Source organism: Haliotis asinina, chromosome 7, assembly GCF_037392515.1.
Source record: "Haliotis asinina isolate JCU_RB_2024 chromosome 7, JCU_Hal_asi_v2, whole genome shotgun sequence".
Classification (NCBI taxonomy): Eukaryota; Metazoa; Mollusca; class Gastropoda; order Lepetellida; family Haliotidae; genus Haliotis; species Haliotis asinina.
In genome coordinates, this window is record NC_090286.1 from 21,883,856 (window position 1) to 21,900,777 (window position 16,922).

The window sequence follows — 16,922 nt, forward strand, 5'->3', positions numbered from 1 at the left end:
TTTCAACGGACATTAATGTGTCTCAAATTCTTACAAGATGACACATATTGCTTTTAGTGATATGATTGTGATTAACAGGTTTAATGAAATGAAACCTATTATATTTATAAAGCATAACAGAATATCTTGAAGAATAGGGTGCAAGCAATAAATGTCAAATTTCCAATAAACATAATATACTATAACAGAGTGTAACACAACATATTCTTGAAATGCAAATTTAATTCGGTGAATATATCCTTTCTATGTCATCTATTGCTGGTTACAAAATAGACGACAGACTGTCTGCTAAGACGCAACAGTTCAAATGAATGCAAATGAAAATCCCATGGAATACAATGAAAACCATGCTCCTCATTGCCACGCATATTCCGTCATCATATCTAAACACGACCATTTTGCGGTAGACTTTACAAAACACCGTAATTTCAATCCCAAAATGAATTCATGTCGACATTTAGGAATATATAGACTGGAAGTGATATAAATACGGTGACTGTTAAAAGATGACACTGACAGTGCAGACTCACCTTTGAATACCAAATTGTGAGCGTATCATCCGAGAGAACGGCAAAAAACATCCGATCACAACTACTGACAATAAAATCGATTGGAGAGGAATCATTACGTGAATTCCTAAGATATTTTGGCCATCCAATTGGGAAATACATGTTTGTTGTGATAAAATTTGGACAACTTGTCCTGCCACAAGTACATGTCAAGAGGCCATATTGCAAACAGAGTTATTGTTAGAAAGAGTATTAGTAATTGGATGCAGCTTAAAATACATATCCAATCAGAAATCTTGTAACATACACATATCGGTGTCCACCAAATGGGATTCCCTTCCGGTAGAGGCTGTAATGGAAAATTCGACACTCATTTTCGAATAAATAGAAAACTCTTGCTGCTTTACAACGAAGTTATAAATCACAATTGCCATCCTTTCCAGATAGTAAATGTGATGCCAAATGACAATTTTAGGATTAAATTTGAAGTTGTTTCGTATGTGTTAAACGTAAATATAAACATTTGCGGTTTTTGATTGTGTGTCTCCACTCGGGTCTCTTATCAAAGCATCCAGTCACCAAGCAACTATCGCCATCAGGAGCAGGTGCGTCTGATGCATTGGGAATCTATCAAGGGACTACCGTTTCCAAAGGTAATTCGTTTAATTTAAAGCATAGACGTAATTAAAAGTAGGTTTTCATTGATCATATTTACACGATCGGTCGATTTTGTGGTTTGTCACTTGGTGATGAAATAGCACCGACATTTTTCCACGTGCCAGGCAAGTCAACAGGTGACAGGTGACGATGGCTCAGAGCTGGTTAAAAAACACAATCAGCAATGATGTTTATCAACTTATGACTAAAAAATTTAACATGGAAAAAGAAAACTATCTTTTAACTACATGGTTTGAGAAATAAAATTTCCATTCTTTAAGACTGTTGATAAAGATATTATTATAGTCTCAGAATAATTTTGTTAAAACCAACCAAATACATTTAAATTGAAAAGTTGTCCCAGTGATCACGGGGTAAATCTATGATTGCTTCATTAAGACTTTTAGCATTTCAGAAAAGGCTAAGTAGAGGGGAAAATATTAATCTTAGATCAGTCATTCATAAATCATGACGTGATTATAATGACCATGTAACAACATACCGGTGTTAATGGTTTTCGACGATGTGAGACAAAAGCGTACTTTTTATCTTAAATATCATTTGAAGTTTTGATTTTGCTAACCTTGAGTTATAAAGATATATTCATCTGTTTCACACAATAATATAATGTGTTTCCTACAAAAATAGTGTTGATGACATTGTATCGGCAAAACTGTAACCGCTTGCCACATCCGGGTATTTTGTATGAGTTTTCGACAATGAGCCATACTTTTACCTCCACACAGCGAGAGAATGTTTTGATCACGTGGCTTCCTGTTTAATACATAACCCATCATATTAGTATCAACAGCAGACGGCTGATCTTTGTTGAATTTCCCTCGCTATTTTTTGTTAAACAGGTAATTGATTTGCATCTGAAGTGGTATTAACGATCTTAGTTAAATAATATTGATGTTTATTTGCTCTGTACATAATTTAACTTCTGAATCTCAATTGTCAATAAAACGGCTCACAACAGGAACTGGGCATCCGCCTTACCGATGAAACGGTTTGTGCACACTGATTGTGTACATACTTCTCCGATAGAGCACTAGCATTGCAATCGTCGAATTCCGCTCCCTTTGGGATATTTTACTTAGTAAAATGCAAATCATCAGTTTGGAACTTTTCAAAACGTTGATGTCAGATTAAAATCCTATTTCCGTAAGTTGTTTTAAAACAGGAAATAGTGCTGAAATGTTTATTTTAAATTATCTTTTTAGCGGTAGGGGTTTGAGGATATCAAGCAAATCATTTTATACCCTCCAATGAAACACTAAACTCATCTACAAATGTGTCCACTTAATTTTATATGAATATTACTGTGCCCCAATTCTCCTTTACATAGCTGACATGCTGAAAATGAAGGAGAAGAAACAGATGGCATCACATTTTTTTAATATACAAAGAGTAAAAGCTGAGAATCTTTTGTCATAAAATATATATAGTTCAATATTTTAGGAAGATCTTATATAGAATTACTTGCTATTTACTGTGAAAATAGTGTGTTCCCCCGGATAAGTGATATCAATTGTGCTGTTGTCATACCCCTGTTATTGTCCAGCACTTACCTAGAGATAGTTTCTACCAAATAGAAATATGAAAATTAATCCTGGAATCTTTAAATGCCCACACATGATCAACACATGATTAATTAACTATATTAAATACACAGTTTAGGTTCATGATAAAAATGATGCAGTCAACTATTTGGAAGCTAGATACATGCCCTACAGCATATGATAGTGCTCTCACAAATGTCCAGAATGTTGTCATTGTGAAATGTTTAGAATAGTCAGAAATCACTTCAAGCTGACACCCCATGATGTAACTGAAATACTGTTCCAAGCAGAACTCTCACTCACTCACTCACTCACTCACTCACTCACTCACTCACTCACTCACTCACTCACTCACTCACTCACTCACTCACTCACTCACTCACTCACTCACTCTGATGTCTGTCTTCTTTAGGACAGGTCAAAGGGTTACCAACAAGCCAATACTGAATAATTGGTAGTTAATGTTTAAGTCTTCTTGCCATTGACAAGTGGGCAGACAGCTGTCACTGGATATATGTGTTTGAACTCAAAGACTAAGAGATTGACTGGCATGATGCCATCAACTGTCAGACACTCAGCCAATGTCAGTTTTAATCTATCAGAGTGAAATCCATATCAACATTAGACACAACTTGAATAGCTCCTAGCTTTGATCTTGTGAACCTATTGCTCATACTTCAAGCCAGATCCATGTTGATTGACATGTGACATGTCGGATCTCTGAAGTTGCTCAAGTCTCCTTAACATTCCTTCCAGAAAGTATTCACAAATCTTGCTTTCAGATTGTTACATTTGCTGGACAGTTGGTTCAGAACAGGTAAGATAATTTAGCAGTGTGCACTGGTAGTTTCTTGTATTTTAATTAATTTTATGTAGAACAAAGTTGTTGCTTAGGAGAATATCATAAACATGACAAACCTAGAATCAGTAAGACATTTTAGTCAGTATGGTTTCATGAGAAATGTAATGAAATCCTAGCCTTTTCATATTGTCATAGAGTTCTAATTATATTTTCTGTTAGTTTACTGTTTTTCTATATTCAGTTATACTTAACTCAGAATAAACCGTATAATACCCTGTTAGTTTTTGAACTGGTTCTATTTCTGTTTGGTTCCAGGAACTTATTGATTAGGCTGAAATGTCATGTGGTGTCAGATGTTTTTATCCTGTTTTCCAGAACTAGCTAGACATGATGTCAGACCGAGAGATCGCGCGGGACAAGGCAGCCCGGTTGTTAAAGAAGCAGGGAAGTGTATCGTCACTGGCCAGCAGCGAGGCTACCCGGCAACATGGACCATACAAAGTTGGGTCAGTAGGAGTCACTTCTCGTCATCTTATCAATAATTTGGAGACTGTACAGATACTGGCCAGTACACAGTGACCCACATCTTTACATAACCAGCAGGGTTATAATGGACTGACAATATAACAGACTGTTTCAGGGTCCATGGCACTTATTACATCTTTTAGTCAAAATGTATATAATCAGCTTCAGTTATAATGAACTGAAATTATTGATCCCTTTTAGTTTGTTATAGTCGTAGTCCATTCTTAGTTACTGTCAACCATGGTTACAAGAAACTTTAAACAAATGTTTTATTTGTGTTTGTTTTAACTATAGATATTGTGCACATTTTGACTATAATATAGCAATAGTCAGAACAAAATAGTGGTAGGAACCAAAAACAGTTTGAGATTCTTGAGAGGCATTTAGAAGTTGGTAAATATATAAGATGAGTATATGGATCATTTGGATGACAACATCCTCTTTATTCAAATTATTGTAAAACATGTTTCTGGGCTACTTTTTGCCCTTTCATCAGGTGTTACTGATACTGAAGAAGGGGCAAGAAGTACAACATTGTGTTGTACAATATAGGAGAAGTTGTCCTGTATATACTGGTCTTATGGAAACAGTTTGCTTTATCTGTCAGTTCATTATAAGCCTGAGTTCATTATAAACACAGTTTACTGTAGTACTTTTTGCAATAGTTATATTGTAATAATACTCTCCGCATTGGTGGGCGCATTGGTTGGATATGGGAAATGCAGGTATTGTTATTGCTTTGTGTAGTATTTTACTTGTATATTCATTTTCTTGACCTGGGCTCTGTCCCTATAACTCTGCTGCTTGCTGTTATCTTGAGACAACTGGATTTGATTCTAATTTAGTCCTTGTATCCTTTTTGTTTCAACAGGGTAGAATGTGGTCATAATATCAACCACTGGATAGCTTGACATGGAATCAGTTTACTTATGTGTTACTTGTCAGCTGTAGTATTGTTGTCGAACTACAGATTAATAAACTGACAAGTCTTTTCCTCTTTAGACCATCATGACAGACATGGGGTAAGAATTGGTTCCCAATGCCTCATGCTCGTTTCTTAAAGAGCTGACTTAAATAGGGTTGTGTGTCACAGTACCTGATTATGTGTGTTGGTGCTCATGTTATCAGCCATTGGTGGTCCTGGTCCAGACTCGGTTGCTGGAATGTTACTGACTAAGACTCTACACAATATTTAGTAAAGCTCATTTGCCGCATTGATAAATGGATACAGTGGAAGGCAGTACAATGACATTGTTTAAGAAAAGTTAAATATTCTGTGTAAAAGGACCACTACATGTCTTGGATGTGTGCACCTTGACTCCACTCAAGAGCCACATGAATGTCAGGCACAATTTTCTTGAGCTCAAAGGACTCCTTTCATGAAAATTTCTGTTTTCACCATTCATTTATATTCTCAATAGGTTGGCAAATTAAGTCACCTTAGAAAAACACCCTGTTTACTTACAACACACGGGCGTGACTTTCTCCATACAATGAGTGCTTGTGTATACAATGGTGTGAGGAGAGTTTAGCCTCCATGGTGTTTAGCTCTTGAAATCAACATGTACTGACCTCAATCTGTTACCATTAGAACAAACTATGTTTATGTCTGGTGTAGTTGAATTAGTTGCCATGGTGATACAGATTATGGCATGTATCAAAGAAACTTTCCGACATTGATATCAAATCCTTTGAAGTATTAACAGAATTTCTGCTCTCTGTATAGTTTTTTGTTTCATTGTATTTTTTATTATCTTTTTCATTACCAACTTTTGATACCCTGACATGATGATCAATATAGTGGAGTTTGATATTGAAAGAAGATCAAGCCTTCCTCCATAAGTGATTTTAGCTACAATGACATTGATGATATCTAGACAGTCTTTTGGCAACCATAACCACTGTGATCACTTTACAGATTGCTGTGCACAACTTGTCTTACAGAATCATTTTCAGTAGGGATTAATTTGACTTTCAGAATTGCATACGCTTTGACATCTTTGATGTTTTCCAATAACTTTAGTCCAAGTAATTTTAGCCTAATACTGAACTCTGAAAAGAGGGTTATTATCAAGACACCCTTTTTCCCCCCCTTCAAGTGGATATTTAATACATTTTGTTTGACTTGGAATAGTCCCAAACCATATTAGTTCAACATGATCAAATGTTTTTCAGATATTCAAACTGTTGAATATCACAAGCCAGATGAACCTTTAAGCATGTGTCATCTTACAATTTATATTGCAGTTAGCCTGTAATCTTGCTCTCTTGTTGATATATCTTGGTTATTTTATATTTATGGGTTTCTTATCTGTTTGTGAATGTCTGACAGATAACATTTGTGCTTGTAGTTTAAATAATTAAAATGTAATTTAAGATATATTTTGGTATTTGTGATAATTTATGGTTGATAGGGTTAGGAAAAACAAGTTCAGTTTTCTTACAGAATTGCTGTCTTTGTGAAATGTTACAGAATTGTAGAAATTAATTCGCGAGGAGGGCTAGCAATGGGGAGTAGTGCTTGATCAAGTAATATGCACAGAGACCATTCAATAGACATCAGTCATCTGATTTTTTAATTGTTTGTTGCTTTTATGTCTTCACATTCTTGACATTTTTGGTATGCATAAGCCAAGGAATAAAAATTATAACCCTGCTGTAATTCATACCCAAGAAGTTGTGTATCATATTACACTAGCCATCACTTAACCCTTTTCCCATGAATCTCTGTGTAGGTCATTAGCCTGTAAGAAAGGGCTATTGTCAGGCAATTCTGGCAGTATTAGATGACCATATTTCCCCAGTCGGTGATAAACTGTTCTGTATGACCTTCTTATCAGCTAAAGTAGGTGGAGGGTAGTAAATAACTTTGTTTGTATTGACCGTTGCAGCTTTGTTCAGTAGGGGCCATTTATCACATGAAGGGGCTATTAATTCAACTCTGTGTATATAGAGCATGGTCTGACTCCAGACACAAGTACATGAAATAATTATACCTTCAGTGTTGGATATAGGTGGCTGAAAAACATGGGTCAATTATGTCGCTGTGTCTTTTTTTAAGCACGTCTTTACATACATAGGTATGTACTGGGTTACTAGACCAAAGCTTTGTCAGAAATAGCAATGAATCTATTATGATTTGTCTAGAGCAAAGATTTCTTGTCTTAAAGGGGAATATGAGAGAATTTCAGTAATTTGATGTGGAAGATAACGTTATCAAAAACATATACCCAAAGTTTCAAGTACAAATTATGAATATTTACATCTTAATCGCTAAAACAGTTTCTGTTATCTCAGCTTCGGCCATTATGCATATTCCACTGGGAGTCACATGACCTTTCCGTTCGTGACATCAAATGTGACTAGCTTCCAAAGACCAAGCGCTCCAGTAATAAAAGTCATGTTGTTTCTGTCATTTTAGCAAATGGTACAATAGTTTATTCAGTTGCCTGGGGATGCATGGAATCATCGAACAATGAAAGGAGCCACCATTTTATCCGTTTTCCAAGTATAAAGACAGATTTAGGCAAGATAAACATTCTAATCATTCTGAGTCAAGAGCCCTTACTTTCAACACAAGTTGACATCAGAATGCCCTCATCACAATCACACTATATTAAAGTACAATGAAAACATCTCTGTGTGTTTGAACTGTAATACCATCATTTATGTAAGTCATCTGTTTAAACAGAAGATTAATTAGTACTTCATGAATAAAGTTTATATATCACAGTTTGGCACCTTAACAATATAACTGAACCGATAAAACTGATTATTTGACAGTTGTTTATATGATGAAATTACGAAAAGACAAATGTTATTCGAAGATGTCCCTCTTAGATTTCATTAATTTATTTCAGTAGAATAATAGGATAAACATTTCCCATGCATTTATCTTGTAAAAGAGGTTATTCTTGTATAAATACATTTGTTATAACTGTTAGCCACCATTTCAAGCTCTCTGTACTCAACAAATATCTGTGCTATGGTACCTGTATCATGGGCATGTGCCCCCCTTGCGAAATAAACACAATCTGACGAACTTACTAGTCTGTGTTCCCGAGTTTTCTGATGTTGACATCAAGTGGTCAAGATGTTAAAATTGTAAGTAATTTGCTCCATGTATAGATTATTAAGCATATTTCCTTCACAGTTGAATGTAAAACGTGTCAAATATGGCCATGTTGGGGTGGTGTGGTAGAAACGCACGCATTTCTACTCAAAGGTGTGTTATAAAGTTTTGGTTTGAAATATTAAGAATGGAATCACACCGCCTTCCTCACCAGTGTTATCTATTCCTTATGATAAGAGCTTGATGAAAATGGCAAGAATACACAAGTTTCAGATATCCGCCACTTATTTTTCACAACTGGTGTTTCATATGTTTCGATAGAGCAAGATGCAGGAAAAATACTTTTTACTTTTGCATGATGAATCCGTGATATATATTCCCAGATTTGGCACGACTCTCTTTGTACATCCACAATTTTAAGGAATTACTTGACTTTAGAATTACAGCCAAAATAAAACCTTCCAGTGCTAAGTGATAACACCTTGAATCGTGCATTCTGTAAATTATGTATTGCATTGCCTTAGGTTAAAGTTAATTTATTGAGAACATTGTACTAATGAAAGCACTCCTTGTATGCACTATGTATGTATGTTGTAACAATCTAGGAGTTCTCGAAGATGAGTACCATGTATTATTTGTATGTGAAAGGTGTGCGCATCTCGGAACAAAATAATTACATAGTATCAATTTCAAAAGTCTGTTCTCTGTACATAAAGTACCCAAACCATAACTTCTGTCGCTATTTTCACATGAAACATGTGTTTTCCTTTTCATGAAGATGTGCGTATGTTCTTCCTGTCACGTATTATGGCTATGTCGTCACAATCAATTGTACTTTGGGTCACATGGCCAAACTACCGAATAAATAAATTGAATTGAAATGAATCAAACTGGTGCCTTCGTTTCGATGGATTCTTCTTTTTCATCTTCACTGGAAGTTTCTGCTGCACGATGTAAAATCAGCTGGTATTTGGTATACAACCAAACAGGATGCCACCGACTATAATCACATTTGACGTTATGTCACATGACACCTGTGAACTGTTGGGTGTTTCCGTAATAAGCAGAAATCGGAGGTCGTTTTTCACGTTTTTATTGGGATTTTACAAACTTTTTGAGACATTTTGATACGGAAAGTGATCTTTAGGGTGCCCTTCTCCATATATCAAAAAATAGTTTTACGTTAGTATTCTCCTTTAATAGATAAACAAGCATGTTGGGTTTGCGTGAAAAATGCCTTTGTGAACCTATATTTCTTGTTAATATTTGTTCAAGTATAATGAAATATTCTAGAGAAGATTGCCAAAATCAATCATAAGAACCTTTTACATTTGGCTTTTGACTAAGATGATGTAAGGCATCCATGTAAGTAGGTTTCAATTTCTTTTTCACATGATCCGTACATGCAATATGAGGACTGACACTCCAAGCATATGTTAATAGAATTAAGAGGAATTTAGATAGCATATAGTTCGTATTGTATGAAATGGGTTTTTTAATTGTTAAAAAGATGTTTGTCTCATCTATTTTTTGCAAAGTTGATATTTTCTTGAATGGTGCAGTCATGCATGAAAACGTTGACTTCGGACATCACAAGATTAGATTCACATGGATTTGATGAGAAAATCAAGTGTTTTCTGTGTGTCCTCTACTTTCTTAGTGTAATTTCTGGCTATAACTCTGGAACAGTTTTGTCATTGCTGAAGGCATGACAACAGTTTTATTGGCAACAATAAATTATTTATTTTAAATTTTTCAAAGCATCTGCATAAATAATAACAGTCAGATCAATTTCGTTCATCAGTAGCCATTTGGGGATATTGTAATTATGTTAAACAACATGTTTGATGGTGAGTGAAGGTCTCCTGTTTAATCTGTCACCTCCAAACTGTTGTGAATTTTTGTTATTGTTCATACACAATAACAATGTTCCAGTTTTTCAAGGCATGTGTGCATGTGTCCTGAATGCATGGACCAGTTTCTGCCTTTCTGTTGGTAAATTGGGATCATTAATTGATCAAGGCAGTGTGTTTGGTTTGGGCAGGGATGAAAATGTAGTAATTTCATTTCATTTAGTGTGGACTAAAATTATGATGGTCAACAGCTGAATAAACAGTCACTAAGTGTAAGATTACAGTATGCATTTATCATGTATACTTGACATGAACTGATAATGTTCAAAATATTAGCTTGGAAGATTTTGTGGTATGTTTTTTTATATGTTGAGCTAGTGAGTGTAATTGATTTCCTCCGTCAAGGGGCAAATCAGGTCAAGTTGTGATGGATACAATGTATATGATTTTCTGTGTGTGTTGTTACCTGTGTGAGTCCTGTTTGATACCTAGATGAACAATCTTAGTCTCCAAACTATGAGCACAGAACCAGTGAGTTTTGCTGGTACCAGGCACTTTCGTTCAAGAAATCATGCTTTATAGGAGCAGTTAATTTGAGCAGCAAATAATAAATCAGAGAAATATATTTTCCAAGCATTCTTGGTCATGTGTTATCAATATGAATTCTTTCCTGATCAACAGGTATCTTTGTTTAAAGTATATTTGGTCTGGAAATTTGAAAAATACCAGTACTTAACAATAACGTTTTCCCTTGCAATGATTTTGCAAGAGATTTTTAATTTGGAATTAAAAAAGATTTCTCTTCTTGGATTTATTAGCTGATTATGAAATATGAAATCCAAATTCAGACTGTTGTAATCAGCGTCCTAAAATGAATTGATCTGAAACTTGCCTTGCATATGATTTTGTTTAAGAAATTCTGTTTTGTTTGACACCTTTTGAAATGGAATTGTAGCCTATAAAATTGATGAAAAATCAAAAGACTGATTATGACAAAATAAATGTTGAAATAACTGCACTTGCTAATTTACAATGTAATAACAATAATTTGTATTATCATGATTGTTTCTATTTTGATATTATTCTCATGACAAAAGCTTCCCCTTCCCCTCCCCTGAAAGCTGAAGTCCATGCTAAATTGGGCAGGGTAAAAATCCACCTCATAAATTTCCCATTGGCCATGATCATCAAATGGTCAGTGCATGTCAAGGCTGATGCTTGGATTATAGACCAATGGATCATTATGCATTGTGGAGTTGACTTCATTATTGCCTGAAAGGGGAAGGACCTGACAATCAACTGGTAGTTTTAGTAGCAGGGAGGTCCACACAGATCATAACACTTGTACTTGGAGAACTAACCATGAAGGTTTAGATAAACATAGATCTAGTCTGCATCATATTCATTGAACCATATTATTATCTGACAACTCCTTCTTTGCAGTATTGTTAGTCTATATATCCTTCAGTTTCTAAATTACCCTCATCACAGGAATAGCTTTTCAAATTGAACAGGGTTATTTGTTTCTATAAAAATTATATATTTTCAGAAATATATTTTTAGTCTAGAATTATCTCCAGTGATCCATACTTGACTAGACAAATATCTAAAATGCATGTGTTTTACACAAATAAATGGTTCCTAAATTATAATCCGAAAAAAACAATGCTATTATATAAAGGAACCCACAGACTTCATTTTCTGAAACTGAAGTAATGTAGACTTGCCACACATTCTTGACTTGCATGGACTTGCTTAGATAAATTTGTTTGAGGGTCTGCTTGACAGGCTAATGTTTGATGTAAGAGGTGTTTCAGGTTGATCGTGGAGTCATGCTTGATGATTGATTGTGTGTCTTTGTTTTCTAAGTTACATTGATCGATGCTCAATGGAATTGTCTGGTCCAGACTTGATTATTACAGATCACTATCATTCAGCTGGAATAAAACTGAGGACAGCCTTAAACAGCAAGCAGTGTCAGGGACATTGAATGTGAACATTACATGGACAAGGCATTAAGGCCTGGTCCTTTATTACTAGGGATTAGTCTCCAGAAGGAGGGTCACTTGGAATTATGATAGGTTCAGGGATTGTGTGTTGATTATTAACAAGACTAGACATCTTTTGTAGTCATAAGACATGTATAAAGTGTGTCCTGCTTTAACCAGTGTTTAATATACTGAACAGCAAAAGAAATGCAACTCTGTCTTTTTATCAAGTTCTTAAATGGAAGACATAAACATTAACGCTTAGTTTTATGAGATTTCAATTTTTCAAAACTTGCATTTCTTAATCTGTCAGTATATTTTGGTGGTAAGTTAGTACAAGAGGATGCCACCTTTTTAATTAGTTCACTCATGTGTAGTGAAGGTGGACTATTATTCAAAGCATGACAGATGTTTAGTCAGGTCACACTGCCCAAGTGACCAAATTCTTTGATGCAAGTCTGTGATTTCCTAAAACATTGTCTAGTGTCTATTTAACAGGGCTCGATTTAGTGCTTTGTACTTGTATTGGTGCAGCCCAACATTACACTGTTCAACCTAGTTATTTGCCTAACCTGCACGAAGGTGCAAGTCAATTTTTTAGTAAACTTTTAATAAACTGAATAAAACAAGTAAATAATTCAAAAGCATATGTCTTTCATTACATATTGGAATAAAGCAGTTCATCTGGAATTTGCCTGGTGCAATGAGGTTTTTATCTTAGGTTGCACCTGGTGCAAGTAGTTTAACATCTCTCAAAACAAACTACAGTAATATTGATGGAATGTTACTAAACATGCTGTAAAATCTAACTCACTCATTCACCAATCCAGTTGGTGATTATGATGATTCAAATACTCACATTATCAGGATTATTGTCAGTGAGACAAATTTGACCAAACAGGTCAATGTCTAAGTCTTCAATGTGAAGTCACATCACTTCTGTCTTTCCTCCAACATCTAGTTCTTTGTATACTGCACCTGACATCACAAAATGCTTACATGACTATAATTTCATTAATAATCATCATGTGAAGCTTCTGTTCATATCATGTTTTCGCCTTTTTAATAATTTTTCCCAAGCTTTGGTTATAACACAAACTGAAACAGCAACCTAAGTCAATGCCTTTGATGATCATCATTTTGAAAGGCTTCATCATTCTGTCTCATGTGTGGTATGTTAGTGGTTAAAGTGTTTTCTCATCATCCCGAAGATCCGTGTTCAATTTCCTACATATGTACAATGTGTTAAACTCATTTATGATGTGCCCTACTGAGGTATTGCTGGTATATTGCTAAAAGCAGGATAGATCAGTACTTACCTCTCACTCACTTAATCAACTAAGGAATTAGGTGGACCTTTTTGAAGAATTCAAATTTTGAGAGGTGACTTTACCCTAAATGATAACTGAACAAATTTGTCTCAACTAGTTTCTGATGTGTGAAGTATTTTGTGCATCTTTCAGTTCTATGAGCACAGTGTCTTTCCTGGATGAGCCTGGCCATGATGAGACGTATCGCATCCCAGTGAAGTTTGAGAATACATACCAACTTTCCCCAAACAAACGCTTCCCTTACACCAAGGTCCAGAACATTATAAAGGATGTTTTGGAGGCTTACTTAGCAGAAGAGAGATATGAGCCAGAGCTTTGCAGACAGATGTCCAAAACTCTTTCTGAGGTAAGTAGACAGCGAACAGCATCGGTTTTGTTCTTTGTTCATTCCTTTAAAGGTCACATGCAACATAAAACACAACTTTGCAGATTCTGGTACCTTTAGGTATGCACTTACCGAAACAAATCATAAAAAATGCCAATTCAACCTATAAAATTGGAAAAAACGCGATGAAAAAAAAGCCCGCAAAATCGGAGTTCAAACGTTTCACTAAATTCCCCCCAGCGCTGGGGGGAAAACTGGTTTCAACAGCTGTACTGCACTGCGTCCATAACGCTTGCGCAGTGAATAGGTTCGCGGAGCTTGAAACAGTATGCATGCCCAGCGTCTGTGGTCGTGAGCAGTAGTCTAATCTTGGTTGTGTACACAAACAAGTAAATAATCTACTCGTTACGTAAAACAACTTGTTGATTGTAGTAAGCAGTTTCTGTCACAGAGAAAGCTGAGTGTCTGGTTTATTCACACCCATATGTCTGTCTGCCTGTCTGCTAAAGACAACATGCAATACACAGCTTCAATCATTGACCATGTGCAATGTAAACTTAACACCTATCAGACTATACGACATAAAGAAAATAAGTTGATTTATGACTCGTGCACCCGAGTCCCGTGTCTGCCACATTATGTAATTAGGCACGTGTGATACATACGACATGTTTTTATGTCTGTGGGTTGCAAACAAACTACACTCATTTTTTTCGGATGACTGAATCTGACGGAAACTGGTGCAAACTCTTGTCAGTTTCAAGTCCTGCTTTGTACTTGGACGGATGACAGATTCCAGTGATGCAGTAGTTTACTATCTCTACTGACATGATTTTTATTGGATCGAGCGCAAATTCAGAGGACATGTATTTTCCAAACCCAGCATCTCTATATACATTCTTCATGGATAACGACTTCTTTTAGTGTATATGATTTTGTTTGACAACAGTCTATGAATCCATACTGAAACGACGCATCAAATACACAAAAAGAAGTTGTTATCCATAAAGAATCTTACTTTCTTGTGACTGGCTATACTTCTAAAATGCCCACCAAACAGATCATCTGTCTGTACACACAATGAACCCTTAGCATATCAGCAAATGAAACAGCCAATCAGAAGCCGTCGTAACACTTGTGTGCACATCCACCCGCTATGACTGGGTTCGGTCTCCCGAGGGCTTCGTTTCGGGGTAAGTAAGCCCAAGTACAAAATATTGCACTTTTGAATCGCGATTGTACGCTTAGAATTTTGTTTATTTGTTTATTTAAAAGCATCAATGTATATAATATGTCATGAATAAGTGATAAATGTGTTTTACTTATGTTTGATTTTTTGGTTGCATGTGACCTTTAATTGCCATGGTTTGTTTGTTTGTTGTTTAAGACCACACGCAGCAATATTCCAGCTATATGGCAATGGTCTGTAAATAATCAAGAGTGGATCAGACAATCCAGTGATCAAAGCATGAACATCATAAAGTGGGATGTGGGATGCGATGACGTGTTTTAACTTTGCAAATCAAACCAAATCCTGTTAGTCACCTCTTGCCGTGATATTACCAGTTTGGTTTGAATTACGCTGAATATAATAAGGTCCAATTCAAGATTTGATTTAAACTGTGACATTAAGTATATTATTATATTTATTTGTCTCCTTAATAGAAGGAGAACATAGTACATGGAGACCCCATTTGTTGAAATTCACTATACAGAGTTGCTTCCCTTAGATATGCCCCAAACCTGGCTGGTTTGAAATTCAGATTTGCCCACTTTGGTTCTCCAACTACATACCCAGGCTCATGTAGTTCTTAAAATGGTAAAGTTTTAACATCTGCTTTGCTCCAAAATATATAGCTGACACATTCTGATACAAAACTTCAAAGCAGTCTGTAATCCAGTTCACTCTTTGAAGGTGCTGGTTGATGACAGAAGGAAAGAGCAGACAGATCTTTGCTGAAAATAGTTTCTCCATCATCTTGTATGTTTAAACCTGACTCTCAGGACACCATTGAAGATGTCTTGCATGTTATTGATTTAATGTGTGCTGCCAAGTAATCATGAACTACCATCTATAGTGTTACCAACTGTAGCTACAATAACCTGTCACTCACATCATGAAGAGCCACTACTCAAAGAAGAAGGAATGAAATTATTTTAACTATTTGGTCTGATATCGATTCAGTCTTGAAGGAATCATATGTCCCTGTTAAGAGAAGATGAAAGTTGGATTTGTGGAGTATGCTTGTCACTAGCTTCATGTCTTGTGTGTGTACAAGAGCATAGTGGATATCATGGCCTGCTACTGCTCAAGGTATTCAACAATATGCAAACAAATTTACAATATGTACAATATTCATTCATAATGTGTAATGTAGTGCACTGCAGTTTAGTTAGTCGATAATTTTAAATTACATTTGTCCTTTTGGACACTGAACTAAATTTTAGTTGCATTCAGCAAATTATGTCAGTTTCTGTGAATATGTATTTTATTAAGGCTATATGTAATATAGGGTGATGGGGTAGCCTAGTGGTTAAAGCATTTGTTTGTCAAGTGGAAGACCTGGGTTCGATTCCCCACATGGGTAAATTGTGTGAAGCCCATTTCTGGTGTCCCTCGCCGTGATAATGTTGATATATTGCTAGATCTAGAAGCTGTGTAAAACCATACTCACTCACTTACTAGTGTTGGCTGCCATTAACTATGTGGAACATTTATGCATTGTTGGGCAACTCACTCAATATTCGTAATAAACAGATTGTAGTGCTTTGATCAGGCCTCTCTGTGGTGCTGAATTCTGTTCATTACAAATGCCCTCATTATTTGTTTTATTGATGTCACCCTCCAGGTGATCAAGGCCAGGGTGAAAGAGTTGATGATTCCTCGCTACAAGATTATCTGCTTGGTCCACATTGGTCAGCTGGGTGGACAAGACATGCGGGTCAGCAGTCGGTGCTTGTGGGATGCAGGTAGCGACACTTTCTCCACATCAGAATTCCGCAATCAACATTTATATGCGATCGGCTCTGTGTATGGCGTGTACTATGAATGAGACTGACATGTATGACTGCTATGAACACTTGTTGATAAGCAATATGGGGTTGTAAATTTCATGTTGTAAATTAATCACTGACAACTCCAGTATATGTGAGTTATGAACCCTGTTATCCCCTACTGTGATAGACCAGTATTGTTTGTTAACTGGCTGGTTGCCATGGTTACTGTTTAATTGTTTTACCTTTCTGAAGGTAAGGCAGTATTGGATTTCATTCAGCTGTTGTTAAGTGTAAAAATTTT

At 35.8% G+C, this 16,922-nt stretch overlaps 2 protein-coding genes across 4 annotated transcripts in view; one reads left to right on the forward strand and one right to left on the reverse strand.

Moving 5' to 3' along the window:
- The window catches only part of LOC137290477 (guanine nucleotide exchange factor subunit RIC1-like), a 69,674-nt gene extending 68,941 nt beyond the window's left edge, over positions 1–733 (reverse strand). For all 3 annotated transcript variants that reach the window (XM_067821436.1, XM_067821435.1, XM_067821434.1), the window contains exon 1: positions 531–733. In XM_067821436.1, coding sequence (XP_067677537.1) covers positions 531–671 — 141 coding nt within the window. In that variant the 5' untranslated portion in view covers positions 672–733. The remainder of the gene's footprint in view (positions 1–530) is intronic.
- Positions 734–1,099: 366 nt separating this feature from the next.
- On the forward strand, positions 1,100–16,677 carry LOC137291578 (dynein light chain Tctex-type 5-B-like). The gene is made up of 4 exons (XM_067822958.1): positions 1,100–1,162; positions 3,906–4,036; positions 13,432–13,645; positions 16,474–16,677. Exons 2-4 carry the CDS (start codon positions 3,918–3,920, stop codon positions 16,675–16,677), a joined length of 537 nt encoding a protein of 178 aa, XP_067679059.1. The 5' UTR covers positions 1,100–1,162; positions 3,906–3,917.
- Positions 16,678–16,922: the final 245 nt, after the last annotated feature.

What these genes read in the sequence shown, in the direction of transcription:
- LOC137291578 (XM_067822958.1), top strand. Translation starts at nt 3,918, where the DNA reads ATGATGTCAGACCGAGAGATCGCGCGGGACAAGGCAGCCCGGTTGTTA. An exon ending in CATGGACCATACAAAGTTGG is followed by an intron (nt 4,037 to 13,431) that starts GTCAGTAGGAGT and finishes TGCATCTTTCAG; the next exon opens with TTCTATGAGCACAGTGTCTT. An exon ending in TGTCCAAAACTCTTTCTGAG is followed by an intron (nt 13,646 to 16,473) that starts GTAAGTAGACAG and finishes GTCACCCTCCAG; the next exon opens with GTGATCAAGGCCAGGGTGAA.